Source organism: Eschscholzia californica, unplaced genomic scaffold (genome assembly GCF_041429995.1).
Source record: "Eschscholzia californica isolate CP2 unplaced genomic scaffold, dmEscCali1.0.p SCAF_2, whole genome shotgun sequence".
Lineage (NCBI taxonomy): Eukaryota > Viridiplantae > Streptophyta > Magnoliopsida > Ranunculales > Papaveraceae > Eschscholzia > Eschscholzia californica.
The window spans coordinates 9,772,520-9,798,635 of record NW_028238309.1 but is presented as its reverse complement, the minus strand read 5'-3'; the positions used below and the strand labels follow the sequence as shown (position 1 = coordinate 9,798,635).

The window sequence follows — 26,116 nt, the reverse complement described above, 5'->3', positions numbered from 1 at the left end:
TAACCACAATAAAAGAGAGAAATGCAACATGATAACCTGCTAAAAATTCCTTGGATTACAATCAATAAACACAAACCAATTTAATTAAGTTCCTCATGAGCCAAATCAAAAAGGCCCAGAGGGTGAAAAAACAGAGACAGTATAATTCAAACATTGGAATCTGATAAATTCTCTTTTAGCCTCTTTTAACTTAACATACAGTACCCAAACAAACAAACCATAGTTCAAGAACATTATACTAGACAAAGCTTCAAGTATCATCGACCTGCGAGTGGAACACAAAGCTCGGAAATGTAGTTGTGATGTCCCTGTTTCGAGGAAATACAACAATTTATCAGTGTGACTGAAGGACTTGAGCCAGCTAAAATTACACCAGTCAGTGAATCGTTTCAGTATGTATATAACATCATATATCTTATCTGAGGTCAGGTACTACACAAGTACTTGTCTAATTATTCAAATTTAACAAGTAGGGCAACCTTTAAAAAACAGTAATCGAGTGATACACCTGAAGTAAAAAAACAAGCATGGTAAGGGTAACTTCATATGGCAGGATGACAGCTAGACCGGTCCTCAAACTAAATGACCCATAACTTCTGCAAAAACTTGAGGAATGCGTGCAAAAACTTTTTCTGCTCATATACCACAAGGTATGCAATGAACAGCTAACAATCGGTTTAGGAAAAATGACAGGAGTTTTCATATGGATATTATCTCGATTGGAGATCATTGATTAACCTAAAAGGGCATCAGCAACAACTAGGAATCACCCTTAAGGTTCAACCTGGGGACTAAAGGTATGTTTTAACTTTCTAGGAAATCATCCTTGAGGTTCAAGATGGGGATTAAGGACTATTAACCTATAGTGGACCACCAACAATCTGTGACGCAAAGGTAACCGATGCGAGGAAGATTTCAAATACTGAGTCATGCATTTCATAACATATGCAGACCGACAATGGTACAGAAGTTAGAATAGCTCCAACAATCCAACTCCATTTGGAAAAGATTTATTGCAAAAAAAAGATTGGGTCTTTCTACATTTTAAGTTCTAACTGCATTAAATGTCCTATTGTTTAGTCAACCGTACGGCGCCTACTAGACACATACATGAGATCCACTTCCCCTATATATAAAAAGAAAAAACGAAGACGATCTTCAACAAGAAAAATTGTAGCTAAAATTGGAAAAGAAAGTTTATATTTACTTGAGGTACTGGAGGGTCATATTCTTCAAGAGAGATGGATGCCGCAAAACGAGGTTTCGCCACTCCTCTTTATCAATCTTCCCATCATGCTTTGTATCAGCTTCTTCAAAGGTCTGACATGAATCGAAAGAAGAGATGAATCTCACAAGATGGTATTAAGTAATGAAAACAAAATGTTGTAAAAAAAAACGTAGTTACTGTTAGAACCTAAGAGTTAGAATAATTAAATTAAAAACAATACTGTTACAACTTCATTCGAAAGTTAAAAGATTCGAGTGATTGTGTTTAATTGATGTATTTCCTATTGTAATATAAAAAAAGAACAAGATATATGATTAGAAGACGTGTAAAGTGATGATATTGCTATGTTATGTTTCTTTGCATGTGAGAATGCGCTTGATGGTGGGCATTTACCAATAAGACCATTTCTTTTTTAAATTGTTATGATGTAGGGGTAAAGGATGGATCGATGTTGTTTTCTTATTTCTTGGATTGTAAGTTGATTCATTAGTGAGGGTTCAGGCTCCCTTCATCCTGCTGATATTTGTACTCAACAAATAATTTTTTACTCTTCACCAGCTGTGCATCTTGTGATTCCCTGTTCTTCAGAAAGTTCGAAGTCCAGCCACCCTATTGTTTGGTGACTTTGGTCATATACCTCTCAGATTTACCACTTGTTAAATTGATGTATGCCCTCAATGTATTTATTTCCATAATTCTTTATTTATGCTAAGGTATTATGAGTTATTGCATGAACCCTACTAAAGAGGTCACAAAACATACACTCAACCATACCAAGAAATTAATCATTGTGGAAATAGCAGAGGAACTTGATGAAAGAAAAAAATGACTGAAGCTTAACAAGTTGTTTGAGTTAAACTAATATAGTACCTTGTCAATGATACTTTCAATTACGTCATCTGAGAGATTCATCCCCGATTCAGCAAGTGTCGCGACTACCATTTGTTTCACCTAAAGGAAAAAAACCCAAATAATCAAATGTCTAACCATCCTAAAGATTACTGAACATAACTGAAAATACAAGAAAACAGTCTGAAAATTAGAGGTCGGAAACTAATTACAGTTTCGTCCCATAAAAGTTTCCGACTGTAGATTGTTTTCCCTCTATTTGTTGCTTTCCTAATGAGAGCTTAAAGCCTTTGAAAAATAACAATATTGAAGTAAAACACCAAAGTCAAGACAAATGGTCAACTGAGGCCTTGACGGAATAAAACATTACCCGATCTAGATTTTCAACTAGTTAGAGGGTTAAAAGTGTGGAAGTCTGATCAATTCAAGTCCTCCAGAAAAATTCAAATTTATGTTTTACAGCATATCTGGCACCCAGACATTTAGTTTTCCTGGGAAATCTGCCCAAAGCAAGTACCTGTTGTCTTTCAATGAATCCTTGCTGCTTAAGATCATAAAGCTGGAAAGAAACTGCAAGGCGGAAATCTATAAGTTAAACTCTGCCAAATATATCAGAACATAACTATGTGAACTGTGAAGGTGCCAAACAATTAACATACAATACATCTCAAGTAATGTTTCCAGTGAGAATCCATCTACTAAGGTTTTGCTCTGTTTCAATTTCAGAAAGTAATACATCCAGGTTCATTTTCTAATTTCACAGAACCCATTCATTCCTATAAACTCTTACTATTGTGGGTGATTGGCAGAAATTACAGTTTTAAAAACAACAATGACATAGGGCACAAATCAAGGCCGAGTGTAGACTGGTAATGGTCCAAACTTGGATTTGACTTTTGACCGTTTTCATCATTTTTGATTTATTTAAAAATGATAACAAATATGGCATATGTTGTATTAAAAAGAATCAACGTATGAGTTTATGGAATTTAGTGTCTCTGTATTATGCCCTTATTAATATATAACTGACTGCCGTCCAGTCCTTTAAGTTGATGAGTCTATCGATGTAACGTTTACTAGCATCAAACTCTGAGAACAATAAAAAAGAACCTATCCACAAACAATGTGACTTATAAAACGTTAACTACATCTTACACTCAATCTTATCATCGATAGGAGCATTTGGGTGAAAGACGGAGAGAGCACGCGCAAATTCTTCAAAACCTAATATACCGTTGTGCTTTGTGTCAAACAAATCAAAGACCTGCAGAATTGGAATGAAGTGAGATTATAAGATGAGATTCTTGAACGCAAAAGAAGTGAAGGACTCTTAGGAATCAAGTTAACTGAAATTGTGAGAGTTAACTTGATAAGTTAACTCTAAAAGAAGGAACATCAATATCCCAGTATCAAATCTAGATATTATTGTAATCGCCATGTATATGAAAAAGACATGACAGTTCAAAGCTCAAACAAGAGCACAGGACACATGATAAGTTACAACAAGGAAAGGGAAAAGACGTACTAACAAAATTTTTGTATCACAACAGTAGTAAAACAAAAGGTGGAGGAACAAAAATTGAACAATACAGAGAATAAGTTTGGTAACTGAGAAATACCCGATCAGCAAATAAGCTTTCCTTTTTGTTTGTTTTGAACAATGCCAGTTGAAATTCTTCCTGCAAGTGTAAGACGACAGATAAATTAACAAAAGTTGAATACAGTGATAGTATTATTCACGCGAGAGCGGGAAAGAATCATATGAAACTTCAGATCTCATAGTACAAACATATAGATGTAGTGCATGCAGTGGATATAAGGACCTAACTTGTTCAGAAAATCTACCTTGTTTATGAGCCCATCATCAATAACAGCACTGCTAATCTTCTTGAACAGCTCATAGAGTGCTTCTATTTCACTTACACTAACTGCAATGAGACAAATAACAGAGTTACCATGCCTGGTCTTTAACGGGAAGAGCACAGAGGAATTAGATAACCAAATTGAGGGAAATGAAGGAAACATTTGTCCAATATGGACTGGTATCATTTATGGGTAAAACACGTACAAACTGTCTCCCTCGCTAAAATTTCTGGATCTTCAAGACCTCCTTGTGGATGATCAAGACTACAACAATTTAAAACAAAAGCACACAAATGCTTATATCCGTCTAGGCACTGCACCATGATATTTTTATCTTGTCAGCACAACCCATACCTGTGCACCAAGAGAACTTTCACCATTATATTAAAGAAAAGGGATCCAATGAAAAGTTACACAACATAAAGACCTCTCACAATTTATCACTTATGCTAACCCCATCCAAATGCAAGTGTGCAAAACACTAGGTAACAAAGAATTAAGTGAATACTTTATTGACAGATTACGTTAATCACTTTAGTCGATTATTCTACACAAACTCATGGAAAATAGAGGAGGTAGACAATATAGCGACCATTCACAATCTATCACTTAATCCAAGTGCAAGTGTGCAAGAAACAAAGGTAATACCGCATTAAATGAAAATTTTACCAACCAATTACATTGAATCACATACGTGGTGATTTACTAACGTGGATCATGGGAATTCTCTAAAACAGAACTCAATAAATCTATGAAGCCGGGTATAAATGCATGAAAATCACAAGAGATGTCAGTCCAAAATCTTTGAAAAGATTGTTTTTTTTATGAATTACGACAACTTTAAAGTTTCAAATCATGGAAACGAAGAACAAAATTGCCAATAGCATTAATTCTAGTGACCCAGATCTATACATGACTTCAAAAATGAAAGAAAACAAACTAAAGTCCAATAGACTACCCTAAAGGGATGGTGAAATAGCAAACCATAAACGCATAAAAAAAACTATGGCCGCTAATGGACAACTAAAAGAACAATTTTTTCCATCAAAACCCCATTACTGATTTTGTAACAATCAGCAAGAACTACTTAACATCTATCTTTTATAACCCTAAATTCCAAGCACTCCTCATGACCAAAAACAAAAGATACCCATCATATCATATTTATGTACAAAAACAATCAATTACCATCTACCAACTTTAACCTAGATAAATCCACATCGAGATAATAATCCAAACTTCCTAGATCTTAATCAAAACATCAAAATTATCTATACTTAAAACCAAATTCCATCGATCACCCAATCTTCCGATTCAATTACTTCTTTCAATGAAACCAGAATCATCAGTAAATTCAAAACCCAGGAATCAAAATACCCAGGAATCAAAATACCCATCAATCTATTTGATTCTAGAAAGACAAGTCTATGGGTAATAGATCGAACATGAAAACGACCCAGAGAGAGAGAGAGAGAGAGAGAGAGAGAGAGATTACCTTAGAGAATCCATTGAGTGGAAGAATTAAACAGGAAATATGATTCATGTAACATGTTTCTTAATATTCTCTAATATATATCCTCCTCCCCCCTCTCTTTATTTTATTTTCTCTCTCTAAAAAGTGGGGGAGTATTTATATTAAAAAGTTTGACAACTTCTCTATTAGACAGGAAATGATTGCTGTGCCTGGTTGTACGATTAGAAACCAAAAGAAAAAAAAGAAAAAGATGGTGAAGAAAGTTTTTAAGATCCCTATTTCTTAAGGCCCCCCAATACATACCTGAGTGGAAGAATTTTTGTTGGGATTCATTTCTCAAAAAATTTAATTTAATTTTTTTTTGTTGGAACTTGAGACTAAATCGAATTGTCAGACACTTATCAGATCTAAAACAATCAATTAGTAACAAGATAGGGGGTAAAAAATAAAATTATACTTTAATGCAGGATCTAAAGAAAGGTTCTCACTAAAGGTAAAGGTAGGATTGGTAGGCATTAGGGGTGTGTCAGTCTGTCGCTTTCGGTTCGAGTAACTCACCACCCAAAATTAGAACTATTAAAAATTACAGTTCTGGTTCCTATTGGTTCCATAATACAAGAATCTAGAATCAGATCCACTTGGTCAAGCAGTGGTGTGGTGGTGGAAGGAGGAAAAGAAGAAGATTTTTTGAACCGACAATGGCTTTATGATGACGACCCTTCACAAAGTGAAGATAGAGACCAAGTCTGTGTATTTCCCTTGGTCAAACTTAACTGACCAAGTCTCTTCGCTCTCTATTTGCTCACACCCAAAATTCAGTATTCCCAACAACCAAAGCAGTATTCTTCGTATCGTTTGCCTTGTTTTATCATGGGCTCTAATACTAGTGTTGAGAAGTCTTGGGTTTGAAGTTTTCCCTCGTACTTATGAACTTACCACGTGCCCTCCCCACAACCAATGTGAGATTATCTAAATACAAATGTCCAACCCGAATATTATAATGAACGCGAGAAAAAAAATCATCCTAAACAAAGCATTTGTTATATGAGGATTTGCATTCATCATAAATCAAATCCCTTAGACGAGAGGGAAAAATGAGAAATGAGACGCTGTTGAAAGTGTAAATAATGCAATAAATTTGTCGGACTTTACGTCTCTTTCATTAATAGCGTCCGTTAGTAAAGAAGCTTCAGCAGTCAAACTTTTGGCCTTTGGATATCCACACAAGACAATATCATTCTTTTTCGTATTATAACTAATGAGTATATTTTATGCTCAATAGATAGTGACTGCCACTATTATCTTTTATTGACCGACACTACGTCCTTACAAGTTCCGCACGAGACATGAGTGTACTGCTCAAATAAAATGAACATACATGTCAACAATGAGACTTCGACATCTCAAGATATTTCCCTTGCACTTACGACCTAGAATTTAGTGATATTTGTCAAGCAATTGGAACATAGACTTCGAGTAACCCTAGAGCAGAAGCCAGAAGGCTCCTTCATGAAGGGCAATTTCCCATAACATTAGAGAAATCTATTTTCATCTGAGTTCAGAAATATATCAAGAAGATGGCAAAAAAAAAATTAAGTCTTCTCTATAAATTAGTAACCTTTTACATCAAGCATTTCTTTAGCAAAATAACCATCACCTTTTCTCAAAGGCAATCCTCCAAGATATCAAAGTTCTCAAAATATTTGGTTGTTTTTTTTACTTCAAAATAATTAACAAGTCTCACATAAACGGTCATATCGAGCATTTTGTAAACTGTCTGTCTACCCTCAGGGAAATTTGCTCCCAACTGTTATGAATCTGAAGTTGACCGAGTCATTTTTTTTAGCTTCTATGGTGAAACTAGCAAAACTGAGCTGATCTTCGCTAATCTTGACATGCGTTCTCGAGAACGACTCAGGTACGAATCTTCCACAAACGGGTCCTGTATCCCACTGACATTAGACCAAGTTCCCCTAGCATGTGGGGAATACTGCGTAGACTCACTTTAGATCCAGGAATCTCGGACCAGTTCACAGATATTTCGATCATGGGGATTGAAAAATGCTTGCATAGATATACTAACTCCACGTCAAAACACCACCTGCGTTGAATCAATGTAGTTGAATAAGTCTCCGATTATGTCACATTTAGCTCGCCAGCTGACGACATAATACATATAAGTTGGTACATCACTCTGGACAAGCTCGTCAGTTGACTTAGATAGGCACATCATGCAGGCAAACTATTGTGCCTCAGAATGCTTTTCAAATGAGTCATACCTTTAGCAATATCTCTCTCTCTCTCTCTCTCTCTCTCTCTCTCTCTCTCTCTCTCTCTCTCTCTCTCTCTCTCTCTATATATATATATATATATATATATATATATATATATATATATATACATCATAAGAAAATAAGAGAATAAAATGACAGAAACAATTGACTGGCGGTGGGTACCTTTTCAAACGAATGTTTGTAAATAGCTTCCGCGCAGCCGCCCTTGTAAACATCTTAAAGCCACACTGCAGTGGATTTGACGGATTATATAAAGGAGACAGATTTTGCAGTACCAACAATACTATTCGATGAAGGTCCAGGATGTACGGAATGATAAAAAGAAGATTAAGATATACTCTAAGTTACCTGAGTATCACGAATTCCTGGACCAGCAGCCAATAGAACTACTATGTGAAAACCCTTCATAAGAAAATTTCTGTACCATTTCCGCTGAAATTTTAGCGAAACCCCAATAATTAGTATACAGTAAACAGAAAAAACTCTACAGGAGATTAACAGATTACGATGGCTTACTGATGCTAAAGCTTTCTCTTCAAGATGAGCACGAGAACCAAATGCTGCAATTGGGATATCAGATACTCTTGAACTAGAATTACTAGGGATAGCACTCGCCTGAAGTTCCTTATCAGCGAATGCACAAATCTGGTGGGGAGATGGCATTTATTAATAGCATGATCTCTTTGTTTGGCAACATACCAACCATAAACATGGTGTGTGTGCAACCATTTAGATGCTTCTAGATTGAGACAAACCTGGGATTCCAGTTTCTCTAGGTCATTAACCTTGGTTGCACCATCAGCATCAAGCATCAAAAGTAACTGACCACGTGAATGGAGCATTCCCTGTTAAGAATGCTTCGCGGAATTAAATAGCTTCAGTCGGTAGTTGTTTATTGTAAAAACTAGAAATGCATAAACAAACTTGTGAGAAATGACAATGTTCATCTAAAAAAAATTACAAAAATAATAATAAGGTTATACATTTATGTTTGTTAAGCTCAAGCATCTTATGAGTCGACAATGAGAAAACTGGGTGAGCATTAGATGTCATCATGTTAAATTATAATGATCACTTGAAGAAAAAGAACAAACTTAGAGAGGCTCACTTTTCTGATAGCTTCCCCTTTGCCATGATTCCTCCCAAGAGGAATAACTCTTACATTGTCTACTGAAAACTTTCTTACAAAATCAGAAGCTATTATCTTTGTACGATCAGTACTCCCATCATCAACTATCACTACCTGTTACAAACACCGCCAGCTTACATACTTATCCCACTTATAAAAATGCAAGCAGCTGCTGTACATCAAAGTATATCCAACTGAATGGTAAATTAACGAGGGTGTGCATTATTTACAAAATATAATTGAGTGTCATGCACAAACAGCTCACACATCATAATTCACACAAAAGGCAGGTAAATAAGAACTCCTATTACAGTGTTGGTGACAACACCATCAACTAAATCTTTTCCACTGTCTTACTTTGGTTCCGTTCATGAGTTTTTCAGTTGAAATCATCAATTTTTCATGCACTATTGACTACCCCATGAATCTGAGTATGATAGCACAGGAAATGATAAATGAAGAACGTGAATACACTTCTACAAGATGAAGCAAGATATAGACTCACCTAGTAGGTGAAATCTTTTCATGTACAATTTTGACATATGGATATAATTAAATATTGTGCTCTAAACTTACCGCAAAAGTTTTAGAGCGAACGAACAAAAGCAGGATAGAAATTCAAAAGCTCACATTCATATATTAGGATCAGTGAGACAGTGAGAACCAATTTGCAAATGAAATAGTATATTGAGATAGTTATTCCGCTTCTCAAAGCATTTTCTCTCACTTCTTGTTTCAATAGTTGGGACATGGACAAACTATGAATGCCTAAATGTCTAAATACCGAACTCATTAAGTTGTAAAGTTTCATAGTCATATGTTGGAATATCTAACAGACAAAGCATAAATTTCTCAATTCCTAATCCTAGCTTATTCACTACGATAATGGAGCACAAATTGTATTGAATAAGAGTATTAAATTTAAATCCATTATTCTCTTATAGAAGAATGATAGACTTTTAATAGCACATACCTCGTAAGAAAAGGCTTTGTCACTTGTTGCACGTTGTTGCAGATAACTACAGAATGTACATTAGTCAATCATCACTTAGTTTTAAGATTAATATTACTTAACTACTTGCCAGACTAAAAAGCATAATTAGTGAGAGAGAGCAGCAACTGAAAAACAATAAAGAGACACGAGAAAACAAAGAGAAATGAAGTTTAACAGATTAACAAGAACAAAGAGTTTCAACAATGTTCTTGACTAGCTATGACACATCGATCAAAAAATGAAAAAGTAATAATTACGTAATAACTTACTCCATGGTTTCTTCAAGTGCAATAGGAAGCCTGTGCTCTTCATTGAATGCAGGAATTATCAAAGATATGTACTTTTCAGCAGGATCAAGTATAGATGGGAAGGGAACCTGGTACAGATGCTACCATCACAATTAGTACGACTATATGTAGTTCAATTAGCAATTAAATTCTCTGCTACCCTATGCAGAAATAAAAGCACCAGATGTATGATATGATCTTCTATTTCTTGGTATGAAAACCAAGACTAAGCCATAAGGACATAACGGAAAGGCTAGAGCAATAAGCGAAATCATTTAATACTTCAGCTTCCAAGAGTTACAAAATTTTTGAAAGCCTCTGCGCAACTAGACTTTCATAACTTCATTAGCAGAAACTTCCTCATTATGTTACGAACCCACTCTTTTTTGCTATCAATTTACTACCAAAAGAGATTTCTAAAATGCACACTTATACGAATTTCAAATTGTAGAGAACCAGTATGAACGTCCATGTTCTGCATTTATACTGATCACTTATAGAGTCCAATCTTAATCTTTATGCTTTTTAATGTGTTGGCAAGTGACATAGAACTTCGACGGAATAGGGTAATAATATGGGCTAAAAAGGACAAAGATGGACAAACAATATTTAGTCTCATATTAAGGAGGATTGCTAATTAAAATTCATTATACACAATAAAGTAGCCATTGAATTTCAGATAAATATTACAAGTTTCACTACGAAGTATAGTTACTTGAGTGTTCAAATAACAAAAAAAGGCGCTAAATTGGAACTAGGTGGCTCCAAAAATAAGAAACTAGCCCTTTAGAGTGACGGGTGGAGCCACGGCTTAGCTAAAAGAACAGTACAAGTGGAGGCAATGGACTTAAGTTATTCAAATATCGGTTGTAATCCTAACTCCCACCATCAAAAACCACAAGAATGGTGCAAAAATGTACTTCCTTCATGCACTGAAATAGAATAGAAGCTTCCCTAATCTCTATTGATTAACCAAATAAATGGTTGGCATTGAATTTCATTAACACAAATTTGAACTTTGAATTAGCAGAGTCCCCCCAATTACTTCTTGCAAATATTCAAATCAAACGCAATACATACAAAAAGGTAAAAACATATCTTCAAGATCCCTAATTCATACTTCATAGACAATTGACAAACAAATTTTACATCAAAGTATTCGGAAAAGATGTAAGTTTTACCTGTTTCAACGAAATGGGATCCTCGAAAGAGGGGTGAGCTTCCTTCGAACTGCAACATAAAAAATTGTGTGAAAATTGGGCGCTTATGAGAATTACAATATTTATAATAAAGAATTAGAATTAGGGTTGAGTAACTTACTTATAGCTCGATCTTCTTCTGAACGCTTCAAAAAAAAGCGACATGAAGAACCCTAATAGCAGTACCTTTAGAGGGTTTAATGGATAAGAGTAATCGTTAGAAAGGTAGAAAGAAGGAAACAAATACAAATTCTAGAGAGACAGAGAGAGAGAGAGAGTACGAGAGCTGGAAGTAGGAGGAGATTGATGAACGAAGAGTCCATGTCTGGTGCATTTAGAGTGGAGAAGATTAGCCCTAAATTGAGAAAGTTAGTTGTTTATCTGTAGGCGTTTATGTTGGACTTGTTGCGTGTGAAAAATGGAATCCAATTATTTAAGCTCAAGGGATGATGATGATGGTGGCTTCAAAAACCATCAACCTTAACTAGACCGATCAACCGATCAAAAGTAGTGGCTTCAAAAACCATCATGAAGATGTGATGAACACGATAATCGCCTGATTTAAATTATAATGAAAGAGCCCTAAAGTCGACAAATTTATTACAATATTTATTTGATATATTGCCTAAATTACATGGGATAAATCTTGATGGCAAACTGCTTCCACCGAGACTCGATCCCACAACTTCATGGGTTTAAGAGGGGTGTCCAACCGTTACACCAAACAGCAGTGTACTAAAAGTTGGCAAATTGTTGGTCATTCTCACGGTTATTCGCACTCACGATGCGGACCTGTTTTGAGACATTCACTTATCATATACACATTATATAGATATTTTGGTTAAAAATATATCTATTGCTAAGACAATTACTGACGCCATTTGAACCCAATTGAAAAGATGACGCTAATTTAAATGTTTGTCTGTTGGTACTCATTTTACGTACATTAAAGTGGAGAACAATATTTTATAAAGGTAGCTCTCAGTTTCCATCTGTCATTTGAGCTAACTAAGAAAGACGCATCCAATTTTGACGTTTGGAAGTCGGTATTCATCATACTAATGGAAAACCAAAAGTAATACATAGCTATCGTTTTTTCCTTTGCTAAGACGAATTCTGACTCCATATGAACTAAGTCAAGAAGATGTCTCCCATTTTGTTTGTTGTTCAGCAATACTCATTCGCCGATGGAAACAGAGAGCAATGTGGAAAAGAAAACAAAAGTGTAGATAAAAAATTCAAGCTTTCTATCCGTATTCATTTGTCAATTTAGAGCATTTACTTGTATATGTAACTTTGATCGTAGACAAAAAGAAAATGTCTACATTTTCAATAGACAGCTTAGTCGACTAATATAAACGGGTGGTGTCGAAAACCAAAGCATTTGGGTAGAGGAACCACTCGTTTCACAACTAGGTTTAGTCAAGGTTTTTTTTTTTTACCATGGAATGAGTTGTTTGAATTACTTACGAAAACGAAAAACTTGTATTGTCCACCAATGTCTTTACACTGTATTACAAGCTTTTCATGACTCTCAAGCACTTCCTCTGTCTCGAAAAACTTACGAAGATTCATGAACACTAGGACCCATTCATTTAATCCGACTCCTTGATTAGGTGGTTCCTTCAGAAATAGATTATTTCAGATGACACCTTCACGTTTAAAGATAAAACATTTTCGTTTAGAATATGGCAGTTACACTCCCTTAAAGAAAATCATGATGAGTCTCCTTATTAATGAAATTATTGACATCGTTGTCTGAGTATTTTCACCAACAGTACCGTCAAAGTACCAAGAATCCATAAAAGAAAATTGAGTATTCAGGATACGCGGTAAGTGATTATCCTACATGATTTAGGAAAACTAAGAAGAAGCAATAGCTATTCCCAGTCATAGGTCGCAACAAATCGACATTGTTTTTGATACAGATGTCTGATCCTACAAATTCGGAATCAGTTAAACTACTCCAAAGATTGATAATTGAATTTTGAATTATTATTTTGCTTTTATGTAATCTGTACATTGACTAAAGTTATGTAATTACCAAAAGATAAATCAATATAAATCACTCCAGATTCCTCGTGAAAGGATACAAAAGAATCAATCTTTTACATGGTATCACGAGCTTAGGGTTCTCTTCTCGACTTCAAACTTTGTTTCTCATTTCTGACTTTAATGGCTTCAACAGCTAACTCCTCCTCCACCTCCACCACAACTCCTTACCACTACCCTAGTCAACTCCAACCCTTCCTCTATACACAGGAAATGAAACTCAGCCAACAAATCCCTTTCTAATGCATCTGTTTCCACTGCGTGGTGAAATCAACTCAACCCAATCAATCTAAGTACTCAAACCAAAAATATTCTCGTCAATCTTATATGCCGAGAGGTGGATACCGAGGAGGATGTTCTGATTCGAGGGGCCGAGGAAGAGGACATTCTAACTATCGAAACCAGTCAGGTTCATCTCAAAATTGCTCTAAACCAAGCCAAAACTCCATTCTTGGCAGCCCAAATCAGCAAGTTGTTTGTCAAATTTGTGGGCGTCCGGGACACACAGCGTTCTACTGTTATCACCGGGATGATCACTCATACCAACCGAATGATGTCCCTCAATCTTTCGATGCGTACCAACCAAGTGAGATCTCGGCCGATCCAAATTACTATGCTGACTCAGGAGCCTCTAACCACATGACAACGATGCTTCGAGTATGATTAATCGAGGTTCATATCATGGCCATGCTCAAGTCTCAATTGGTAATGGCACCCTTCTTCCATTAACCACCATTGGTGACATAACGTTTGGGTTTTCTTCTTCATCAATTATGTTAAAGAATGTCTTTCATCATGTGCCTTCTATATCCAAAAATTTATTATCTGTTTCTCAACTAACAAATGATCTTGATTGCTTTGTTCTATTTGACCGGTACCATTTCTTTGTGCAGGACCGACGAACGGGGAGGCTGGTCCTTCACGGTCTTAAAAATGGAGGACTCTATCAGTGTTCGGAGAAGGCATTTCGTGATTTTAATAAAAATGTTAGGTTTTTAAATTCTTGCTACTTAGGTACCAAAATAGAAAGCAATGTTTGGCATATACGCCTAGGGCATCCTCGTTGTTTCAGTCAAATTATATCTAATAAAATTATTTCAGCCCCCGATGAATCAATTTCAAATAACATATGTGAAAGTTGTGTGTCATCTAAGCACCACCGTGTTCCCTATATAAGTTCTACAAATTATTCAAAAGGTCCTCTTTCTATCATTCATTCAGATCTATGGGGTCCCTCTCTAGTTGCATTTTCACTTGGTTATCGTTATTTTTTGCTCTATGTCGATGGGAATACTCGTTTTTCTTCAATTTATTTTCTAAAAGAAAAATCTGAAGTATTTCAATGTTTTAAAATTTTTAAATCCCTTGTTGAAAACCGTTTTGAACGAAAAAATCAAAATTTTCAGAGTGATGGTGGGGGTGAATATTCATCACATCCTTTTTCTACTTTTCTTTCAGAAAGTGAAAATTTGCATCAGCTTTCATACCCCCACACCCCACATGGTTGAAAGAAAAATTCGACATATTGTCGAAACTGGTTTGGCTCTACTACATCAAAGTCACCTTCTAAAGTTATTTTGGCATGATGAGTTTCATACAACAATACATTTGATAATTAGATTACGAACTCCAATTTTGGAAAATCAGATGCCATTCCTTTATTATTTGACCAACGACCAAATTATGAGTTTTTGAAAGTACTCGGTTGTTGGTGTTACCCACTTTTGACTCCATATCGAAAAAACAAGTTAGAATATAAGAGTTATCCTTGTCTTTTCAAGGGATACAATGATTTCCATAAAGGATACAAGTGTTTTGATCCGAAAACAAGTCGTACTTTTATTTCAAGAGATGTGTTTTTTGACAAAAAATTATTTTCCGTATGCTTTACCGTCGATGCATGATGTCAAGATCGATGATGCACCTAAGTGGGTTTTCCCAGATTTTAACCACTCAACCCAACAACAACCAAATTAGACATAAATGTCCCCATCTTCACCATTGTCTTCTTCTTCCTCGACGTCTTTATCATCCAAAAATTTGTCTCCTACTCAGGATAATGCCATCACCGTCACGGCAGAACCTCCTGAAAACCAGATCGTGACAGTACTATTAGGTTGTCGTGTATTTACTTCTACTAGTGTACATAGTGGAATCTCAGACATCTCATGTCTAACACTAGTATGGTCCCAAGACCTTAATCGCTAGTTTTTCCATGAACCTTTCCAATCGAATGCGAAGACCAAGAGCTCGTGTTGCTCCTCTACTCAAGAGACCCGAATGATCAATTGACCTTCCACCTTGTAGCTAGCTAGAACTCCAATGGTTGTTTGATATGAAGAACACCTTCTTCTTTATTGACTAGTTAGATAGCTTGGGAATTAGCTTACTTTCTCTTCTCTACTTGATGTGGTAGAGTAAGAAAGCTTAATGAGAAATTTCACACCTTATTCAAGTCTCTAAGAGACCTTATATAGAGTTCTAAGTTAGAGTCCAACCCTAATTAGATTTTTAAAAAGTCTCTTTTGAATAAGATTAAGGAAATAATGAAAAATAGAAACTTGTTGTTATTTTTCCAATTCCCTCTATTGTGGCCGTCCCATACAATGGGAATATCCAAATCTGGCAGGCCCCTTATGGGCAGCCCATTCATCATGGTCGGTCACTCTTTTGGGCTCAAAACACCCTTTTGGTGCCCCGGTCCAAAAACCCTTCTTTTGGGTCTTTTGTGTTATCTTTGCCTAAACTTCTTTTAAACCTATGAGACATATTTATGGGACTCTCCAATGTTTATATGACTCATTCTCACTAGTCATATCATCCGGTCAAATAGACATTCTTATGTGTAATCCGATGTAGGATCTGGTCGAAGTTAGCTGCGAATTACTTCGTAATTCGACGATCGTAGTTGGTTTCTAGCTAAACACTACGACCCCTAAATCAACCCGACTTGATAATCATCTTCATCAATTGTCCTATCCAACAAATTGCTCGCGTTGCATCTTTGGTCGAAGGACATCTGCTTTACAAAGGAATATCCTTCAAGTACCAACTCCTCATTCGTTGGTTCGACGAACACATCCAATGATGACTCGGTCAAAGTAAGGTATATCTAAACTAAAGGTTATTACTTCTTTGCTGATTTCTTTTCATTCTAGATTTGTTGATTTCTGCGAATCATTTTTCTTCAGAAAGTTTGACCATAAATTTTATAAATCTTCACCACTTTGAAACCCAAATTCATAAGGTTGAATTTACTTGATCATATTCAGTGAGTTTCTCTTTTATGCATTTTACTATTCATTTAACCCAATCATCCGTTGTTTTTTATTTCTTGTAACAAGTTTCAGCTTCATGTATTGAAAATAAATTTTCAAATCGTAATTTTAGTGTTGTTTTCAAGATCAAATAACTATGAAAAAGTTATAGCGGCAAGGGCAAAAGCAACCTCTGGATTTTATTTAAACATATATATCACATATTTATATGTTGATGCCATTTTCTTCATAGATTTAGCATCAAAGACTCAATGTGAAGCACCAAAACAAACTGAAAAGAAAAAGAACAAAAGAAATGAGTTTATCACTTCGTCCATTGATGGTCGATGCTGACTAACAATTCAAGTCTTTCTTTTCAGAAAGTTATGATTATCTAGTGTCACGTTTGCTTCAATAGTCGGCATTGGTTTGCTCACTAACACGTACTCGTTTGATAAATAAGAGTTTTGTTTTTCATATGTTCCATAACAATAGGTTATTATTTGTAAAGATTTGAATGTAGATATACTAACCAAACCTATGAGTATTGTATTTCTTGAAATCTAACAGGATCTCCATGAGGAAGTCTTGCCCTATTGGGAGTGTTCCTCCCATGATTCGATTAAGGTTAGTTTTTTTGTTAATACCTGGTACTCTGCTGGTAACTATGGTACGAAAACTAAGACTAGATGTCTATTCAGGACAATGAAACACACAGTTGAACTTCCTGATAGAGCCAATAGTGGTCCTGAGTCCTGACATTGCTGTTACGCTCTTGGAACCAATCAAGGGATAATTCCCCACCTTGACATATTTTGATTTCTACCAGGTATTCATCTTTGTTATTCTGTCATTTTAATCTTATGCCTCTATTACTAAAAAATATACATAATTTGATTGATGTTTCGTGAATTTTACCGTGTAGTAAGGTTATATTTGAACCCTCTCATTTCTTCTTTGGTTCCAGCATCAAATCAAGGTTAGTTCTGTTAAACACTGCAATTTTCAGATTAACAGTTCAGATATGTCCAGTACACCCACCTTTTGGGAACTTCTCCAAGATCTCGACTTTGTTATTTTCGACTACCGGTCAATTATTTGAACAAAAATTACAAGGAGAATTGACATTGTCATGATATTTACAAGATCCAGTTATTAACCTTTTATCTGTTTTTTGATTCAAATCAAGTTATTATTACACTTAGGATCCACAAATGTTTTCTCCAAAAAGCTGAATTGATTTAGAAGCATTTGACAATTTTGTTTTTGAAGCATTCAGTTTTTTACTTAAAAATTATCATTTTTCACGTCTGTTAATAGTTTACTTAAAATTCCCTAAACTATTAAGTTATTGTAAATTTACAGGATTTAAGTTAGTTCCAACAAATCATAAAAGGATGCAGAGTATGATAATGCCAAAGTATTCATATATTTCTTTTAGATTTTTTTATGTTTGGAATAGTTATTCTAATATTTTATTTTTTGGTGAAATTTTGATGCTTACGTTTTTGTTCTTATATGATTCGAAAATTTTTACTCTTTGTCCAATTTCTATTATTTTTTGTTGCTTTACCATATTTTTCGCAAATTAGTACAACAAACTGCCCGTGCCCCATGGGCACGGGTTATACCTAGTATCTTTACATAAAAGGAGGCAAATTCAAAACAGAAAATATGTGAGGAAGTGATGAATTCAAGTATTTAACAAAAAAAAGTACATGAAAAAGATAAACGGTACAAACACTATAGAAAAAATTGTAATTGAACTCTATTATGCTTCCCATATCCAAATGCTAAATTTAAACTATGAAAAGAGAATAACCTGTATTAGAAAAACAATGGAACTATTTCTTTGTTGATTCCATTGAAATTATAATACCTGTAAAAATAAATGTAAATGAATTAATAGAAGAAACTTTCATAATGTTAGAGCACTGAAGATAAATGACTTTACTCACTTAATCTTAATCAATTAGCTTTGATCTTTACATTGAATTATTCACCTTTGTAGCAGAAATTAACTTGAGAAAAAGTTACTGCATTGTTGAATCCATCAAATACATACCATACAAAAAGTAGGAAGAGATTAAAATACAAAAATGAATGCTTTAGTTTGATTAAATAATTTTGGTGAGGAAATATATATTAGATTGTTATATCTCTACAAAAAATCAATAATTTTGTAGAGTTGTACAGACACATAGGCATATAATCTCATCCGTTCAAAACGAATCTCACATGTAACCAACCCTTAAATTGAATCAACGGCTAAATGGAACGAACGGTTGTTTCAATGTCTTTCCCTCAATCAAGGTCGATTCCTATCCTTAACTCTCTCTTCGTGGACAAAATGTCTCATAGACATTTCGAGACATTTTAAGACATTTCGAGACATTTGTCTGTAGACATAAGACATTTTAAGACATTTGATTCATGGACAAAAAGTCTTTATGGACATTTCAAGACATTTGGTTTATAGACAAAATGTTTTGGAGACATTTCAACATATTGAATCCATGGACTTTATCTTCTCACCATGGATTTTCATATGTTTCTCTTTAGGTTGACGGTAGATAACAAAACTAAAGCTATAAACCTAGGTGAAGTTTTAGATTTGCAATGGTGAGAAAATGATTAAAGGGACTTGGGATTAAAGCTTATGGTAGTGGGAGTGAAATGAACGGTTTGAATGACCTTACAATGGAGCTCTTCTTGCGAATACTCTTGAATGTTGATAACCTGACCATGATTGTTGGTTCAGGTGTCTCCAGCAGATGGAGAAATGCTATCTGCTTCAGACTCACGATTCAATCTATTTTTACATTAAATTAATTTTATCTTTTTTCACTCATTCGTACGTGAAATATTGAAATTTAGTGGGGAATATTAGTAGCAACTTCATTAATTTTAATAACAAAAAGGTCTATTTTTGCAAAAGAAAATTCATAACCATCCTCAACTAATTCATAACGTATAACATCTTAAATAGAGCGTTCGTGCCGGAGGCACGGGTTATGCCTAGTCTATGTAACAAAACAGAACGAGTTATAGCTGATTAGGACAAAATGAATGCTCCTAGCTGATGACTATGCAACCACGTTGACATATGACTAGGATTATGATCTCACCATACAAATGCATTCTGATTTTAATCCCAACCCTTCATTCATGTCAATGCAACTCCTCATCTCCTAATTAAATCATCTTTAATGTACTCCATCAATTTGACTTAACTCTTTTACAAAACGGTCTCATCTCTTCATCCCTCTTCACATGTTCCCTTTCTTTACCCTAACCAATACAATAACTTTTTCGCTTCAAGAAGTTTTCTTATTAATTAGTTCTTCCGTTTCAATGAAATCTTGAATTAAAATATTCATTTTCAACAATAAAATGAACTGCATTAAGCATGGAAATGACCTGGTTATTCTTCTTCCACCGGTCTTTAGCTTGTTCCTTTCGTCTCTTAACGTATAGCTTGTTCTTTTTGTCGGTTCAAGTGTTGGAATAGGTTCTTATTAAAATCATAATTTCAGCCCATTTCAAGTTTTACAAATTAGCTAAATTTTGTATTAGATTGGAGCCGTTGAGGAGGAAGTATTGTACTGAAGGGCTTGGTAATTTCACAAGTTGTTCATGAAGGTGACAAACATGTTCCTCGGTAAGTTAATATACTTAATTAAAGTATTTGTTTCTCTTCATCACCGTTAATTCCTTTTCTCATCTTATGATCTCTGCCTATCTCTTTACCCTCTCTACAGAGTTTTTCTAAGACGCTCATGACTAAAGAGGTAGGCATTCTTTGTATACTAATTTTCATTTTTTTGGTTTTTGTTAGTCCCGCTTTAATACGTGGAATCGTCTTACGACATATGCACTGAGATTGTTCTTGAGGCATATAAAAACAATCAAAGATGTTATAATGTTCTATTGGGTGACATTTGTGAATTAGATGGTATGTTTTTTTCCAGTCCAACCGATTACGATCTTCCAATATCGGGATCTTTTGCAGTGAAGGCATGTCATCGAATTCGTTAAACTTGGAAACTAGACCTACAAGAGATAGCCGTGCAACTAGAGTTCTCCACGGTTGGGACACCACCAGAAAACTTTCTGTTTTTGAATGTGTTTACTTTCTAATTTGTCTTTCATTTTCCCAACTCCTTGTTATTATTTTTCTTTTACATTTTTTTTCAATTTCATACTTCTCACCTCCAAATAATTAATCTATCTTGTAATGCAGTTTTTGTCTCAAATGTTTGACTCTATATATATATATATATATATATATATATATATATATATATATATATATATATATATATTAACCTATATCTACTGTCTACACTTCAGAAAATGGGTAGAAAAATATATTAGATCCGCATATGCGACAAATGAATATCAACCATCTTAAGAACTGTACAGGCAAGTACTCTCATGCTAGATATTCTTTTCTTCACAAATATTTGTGGACATTCGTTGAATTCGTTATTTCTTTTAATTATATTACGTATATTTGAATTAAATTTTCAATTTACAGGTTCATATTTTACACCTTTGAGAAAATCGTTGGTCAACCCTATGGTCAAATGGGTTCAATTGTCGATCAACTCTTAGGAGAGAAGATGGATAAAGATTATAGAACAACTTAGTATTTATCTTACACGGAGAAGCTCGTAATTTGTAGTGAGAAGTGAAGCTTAAATGGAAAACAAGTGTACCACTACAATATTTTTGAGTAACCAATTGTACAAATATTTGTCACTTACATCTTTTACAATAATGCCGCATTAAAATATCGATAAATCAAAGTATTGGGAGAATAAATAAGAAACTATTCTCAAAAAAAAAAAAACTATGACGAACAAACAAAAATCTATAAGTCAACTTGTGTGTTGAAGTGTAACATTATGACACTTTTATCGCATTCGATGAATTGTACCGTGCCGAAGGCACGGGCCATACCTAGTAAATTAACAAGGACCGACTGGGTGTTCAAGTTTTTAGCACTTACGAACTGATAATGTCTTACTAAGTGTTGTTGATGTAACATGAAAATGTCACATTCAGATCGTTTAATTTCAATGAGTTAATTCATTCCAGGTTTTACTTCTAGTAATTTAAGTGTATATTTTTGGACCTATGAAATTTGAAGTTGTACTGAGTAGAAAATCTTTCTAAATCGACATTTGATAGCCAAATGTCAAAAGAGGGATTTAGTGAGATATTGAAGAGTGAAATGAGTGCTTAACATCTCACTGTCCAGTTGTTGTGAATGCGAAGTTGAATCCACACCCAATTATCTTGTCTATTCTAGTTGGACAAATCCCGTACTATAAATGATTGTTGGTTTCTTCTTAACGAAGTAAGTATATTTTGTAATCACGTCCATTAGGAATAGTCCCACATAGACCGTAGATGGTCAAGAAGAGCAAAACTCCATATTCTAAAGAAGACCTTCTAGATCACGAGAAACATATCAAAGCCTAAAAAATGTGGGTGCATACGAAACCTGTACGCAAGAATATTTGTGTACAATATTTTCCTTATGTAGAGAATTTCTTTTCTACAGCTCAACTGAAAGAGGATGCAAGTCTTTCTTTGAATCTTTGTAAATCTTGTGTGTCATTGTAAGTATTATTTATTTATTTATTTGGTAATTTGGTCTGAGTTGTTTAACTTCTATTTTGTGTTTCATATTTTTTTAGTTTCGAGTTCCGTCATGTTTGATTTTCGAAGATATATAGGTGTGTCTAATTAGTTGCTGCCGAAGATGTCGCCTAGCACTAGGTGATAGATTGAAAAACCCTTAACCTTACTTTTGTTGTGTTTGTGGTTCTAGGAGTCAATTTGGTGTTGTTGGAGCCAATAAGCGGAAGGTGGTGTTAGGCATGTAAGTTTTCCTAACATGCACCCGTTACAGTACAAATTATTCTTCATACTTTTAACAGATCAATGTCTTAAAATCCATTCAAAAAAGAATTTTTCTAGTATATACTCTTCAAACACATTTGATGAAGCAAATTGGGCTGCAAAACCAAAACTCCATAAAAATGAGACACGAATGCAACATGATATTATTACCCGCACCCGATACCTAAATTTAAGATATTAAAACAAAATTAGATCACATATCTACAAGGAACATATAAATAAATAGTAGATGGTTAAGTAATTAATTAGATTTTTTATATATGTATCACTCATAACTATAGTTATTATACCCCTTAACAATATGCACATTAGTAGTATACCACTTAACTACTTACACATTTTTATTCAATTAATTAGTTGTTTAATAATTTTAAATACATAAATATTACTCGAGTTGATAAACGTCACCGACTTGAAAAAAAAACCTGTTAATAACCGAGACATGTTTAAAGTCAATATTTTCTATCGATAAGTTCCAAGCTTGTCTCTAACAGTGTGCTAAAGGAATATGGGAGGGTGATATGTCCCCAACACTATCTTTCTTCTTCCTTTGTCTCATTTGTTTCCCCTCTACACATTTCGTCTCTCATCCCTCCCTTTTTCTAAGGGCCGACCCAAGCGGTTGGGAGTCCTAAAGTGAAGGACTCTTTTTACACTAGTAAAATACATAGAGATATTGAGAGTGATGAATTGAACCAAACCATAGAAAAGGGAGAAATGGATTGAGTCTAACTTTGAGAATTATATAAAGAGAGGGAGTGATTGAACCTAATCTTTAAATTGAAATCAAACCTAGAATCTTAAGAGAAAACAAATATGTGATAGGCTCAATAACTGCTCACTCAAACGAAAACAAGACCGGCCCTATAGCCAACAAAACAATGGCCTAAAGGCCAACTACATTATTTATACCCTAATAATATACAAACTTTGAATCAAACATATACAACTCTAATTCAAAACTCTACCATAAGTAATGAAGAAGAAATCAATTTAAATTTGGTTTTAATTTAACCGAGAGAGATTAGTTGACGGAAGATATAATGAGAGTTCGTTTCGATTTTCACCCCCATTAATATCTAATCCTCCCACGATTTCCTCCCATAACTACAGGGTATCACGTAAATGTCGATAATAGCCTTGCAGTTAATTAGCTAGAAGTTAATAATTTCTAATACAAATGAGGATAGAAAAGTCCAATGGTAGTTTTAAGAAGTTATGGGTTGGTTTTGTGAGAGAATTCGAAATTAAATATGTGACTACATCTCCACCATTCAATGAGAATATCTAGCAAGACGATCCGAAAGCTACGAATATCTTAAGATAAACCTAGGACCGAACTCCAAAAACATCATTGCGTTTTATATAATAGAAATAAAATAAAGTATCGTGGTCACTGTCAATCACATAATGAACCTTTAACAAAAGCAATATCAATCACATAATGAAATTGCTAAATTGCATACATTTTATATGCCAATATAGAATTTCATATATAATTCAAAGTAACTTATATTAAATTAGTGAAAATTTAAAAACTTCACTTTCGGTTAGTCAGAATAATTTTTAACCAAGGTTGTGTTTTTCATTTGTGTAGTGAAAAATTTAAAACTTCACTTTCGGGTAGTCGGAATAATTTTTTACCAAGGTTGTGTTTTCTATTTGTGTAGCTGAAATTGAATTGGTCGAACTAAATTCGCCGAAACTGAATTTTTTTTTTTGAAACCAAGGGAAACAAATTTCCATTCATAAGTGATTAAATCACAATGTTGCATGGATGATCATAATTATTTCTCTCCTCTGAAAACTTCATGAGAGAGTTACATACCTTTGAAGGCATGTAGGGGGACGAGATGGAGTGGAAGAGAGAAAGAAATAAATAGAGCGGAGGAGAGAATAGAAGAGACAAAAATAAGAAAAATGAAAAGTAGAACTTAAGAAGTGCAAATTAAATTAGAAACAGAAGGTAATTCTAGAGGCCAAAACGACCGATAGGTCACAAACTGGGGCTGAGAAAGGATTAACTCTATTTATTTCATGATTTCTTACTCCATCAATAACATTTAACAAGTGATGTTGGAGAGAAGGAATTACCTTGTCCAATCCTATTATATATATATTATATATATATAAAATTTCATATTACTCTTATATATTTTATTGGATATTATACAATATATGTTGTAATAATACCTTGCAATAATATATGGTAAAATTGTATTCGTCGACATCCTATTTTTTTACATAATTATGAAGCATGAATTAACAATATATTTTACTTAAAAAAATGTAATGAATCTATTTCTTGAATTTTCAGCGAAGTGTAATGGCAAGTTCATCAATTCGACCTTCTTACTCAAGAGATCAAAGCTTACCTCGTCTTAGTGAAGAGTGTATAAGTGAGATATTGTCTAGACTTCCTATCAAATCACTTAAGAAGTTTGAATTTGTTTCTGGAACTTGGCTTACAATGATAAAGGATCCTTACTTCATTAATAAGCACCTAACTCATTCGCAAGGAAAATCAATGATTATTATCGAAAAGCTTCCCTCTTTCATAGAAACCCGCCGCCCAAAATTCCAACTGCTGATGGAGAAGGTAGGAACGAAGTACCCATATTCTTCCGTTCAGATTCAATATGTGTGTGATGCTAACGGTTTAATTATATGGAACTCATGTCGTGGCCTCGTATGTTTAAGCAAAAGAGGTAAGTTCAAATGGGGTTCTATTTTTATATGGAATCCTAGTACATTTGAAATGAAAAACTTACCACATGAAGAAGCACCGTTAAACGTTTATGATGAACATCGTGGACCAGACGTAATAGGGGGACTTGGATATCACCCCCCAACAAACAAGTACAAAGTGGTTAGGATTTTTGAGACCTCAGAAGGTAGGCTTGAGGCAAGAGTAAATACCATTGGAACTGAAACATGGAGACAGGTAGGCGGTGATCCTATTGATCGACCGACTATCTATGGTAGTGAACATTCGTGCGGATGTGACAGCGCGGTAAGTGTGCTAGACTCTTTGAATTGGCTAGTAATAACTGGTACTGATGATGATGAAGAAGAAGGAGAAGATACGCTTGATGCCAAACTGAACAATATGATCTTGTCTTTCGATATAGGGGAGGAAAGTATAAAGCTAAAGAAAGTACCAAGCTTTTTTAAAGATTCTTATTGGGATTTCTTGGGTTTAGCAAATCTATCAGGGAAGCTGTCTATATATTGCTATAATGAGACCGGGTTCTATGTCTCTACGATGAACCATACAGGCACCTGGTGCGCAGTTTTTACTATCCCTAGTGTGCCAATTGGTTCCCCTGGAACCTTATATGGAAGCTCTATCCTTTCTGAATGTGGAAATATCGGAGGAACTCTCAAGGATGAGGTTTACATAGTTCATGTTGGTGGTCGGTTTGGTGCTTACAACTTTCAAGACAACGCATGGGAGTTTATCTGCTATAGTTCGAACCATAGTTATAGACCTCTTTGTCATGTTGAGAGCCTGATTTCACCTACGGCTATTGCTCGCGGCGACCATGGAGGTTAG

The 26,116-nt window shown here is 34.6% G+C and overlaps 3 protein-coding genes and 1 long non-coding RNA gene across 4 annotated transcripts; 2 read left to right on the top strand and 2 right to left on the bottom strand.

The window, feature by feature from the left end:
- Positions 1-32: 32 nt before the first annotated feature.
- Positions 33-5,745, bottom strand: LOC147556071 (calcineurin B-like protein 3). The gene is made up of 9 exons (XM_086663828.1): positions 5,436-5,745; positions 4,146-4,294; positions 3,923-4,005; positions 3,697-3,756; positions 3,233-3,341; positions 2,595-2,647; positions 2,099-2,179; positions 1,208-1,320; positions 33-308 (listed from the first exon to the last, which is right to left on the bottom strand). Exons 2-9 carry the CDS (start codon positions 4,261-4,263, stop codon positions 251-253), a joined length of 675 nt encoding a protein of 224 aa, XP_086519954.1. The 5' UTR covers positions 4,264-4,294; positions 5,436-5,745; the 3' UTR covers positions 33-250.
- A 1,252-nt stretch (positions 5,746-6,997) lies between these two features.
- On the bottom strand, positions 6,998-11,814 carry LOC147556070 (Nucleotide-diphospho-sugar transferases superfamily protein). The gene is made up of 11 exons (XM_086663812.1): positions 11,599-11,814; positions 11,439-11,503; positions 11,300-11,348; positions 10,101-10,207; positions 9,811-9,856; positions 8,817-8,951; positions 8,464-8,553; positions 8,225-8,353; positions 8,057-8,140; positions 7,871-7,935; positions 6,998-7,515 (listed from the first exon to the last, which is right to left on the bottom strand). The coding sequence occupies exons 1-11, from the start codon at positions 11,638-11,640 to the stop codon at positions 7,329-7,331; spliced, it is 999 nt and encodes a 332-aa protein (XP_086519938.1). The 5' UTR covers positions 11,641-11,814; the 3' UTR covers positions 6,998-7,328.
- An 8,281-nt stretch (positions 11,815-20,095) lies between these two features.
- On the top strand, positions 20,096-20,852 carry LOC147556069 (uncharacterized). The gene is made up of 3 exons (XR_015235199.1): positions 20,096-20,287; positions 20,388-20,417; positions 20,598-20,852. It is a non-coding gene; the product is annotated as an uncharacterized LOC147556069 (long non-coding RNA).
- Positions 20,853-24,886: 4,034 nt separating this feature from the next.
- Positions 24,887-26,116, top strand: LOC147556068 (putative F-box protein At2g02030). The gene has a single exon (XM_086658571.1). It carries the CDS (start codon positions 24,887-24,889, stop codon positions 26,114-26,116), a length of 1,230 nt encoding a protein of 409 aa, XP_086514697.1.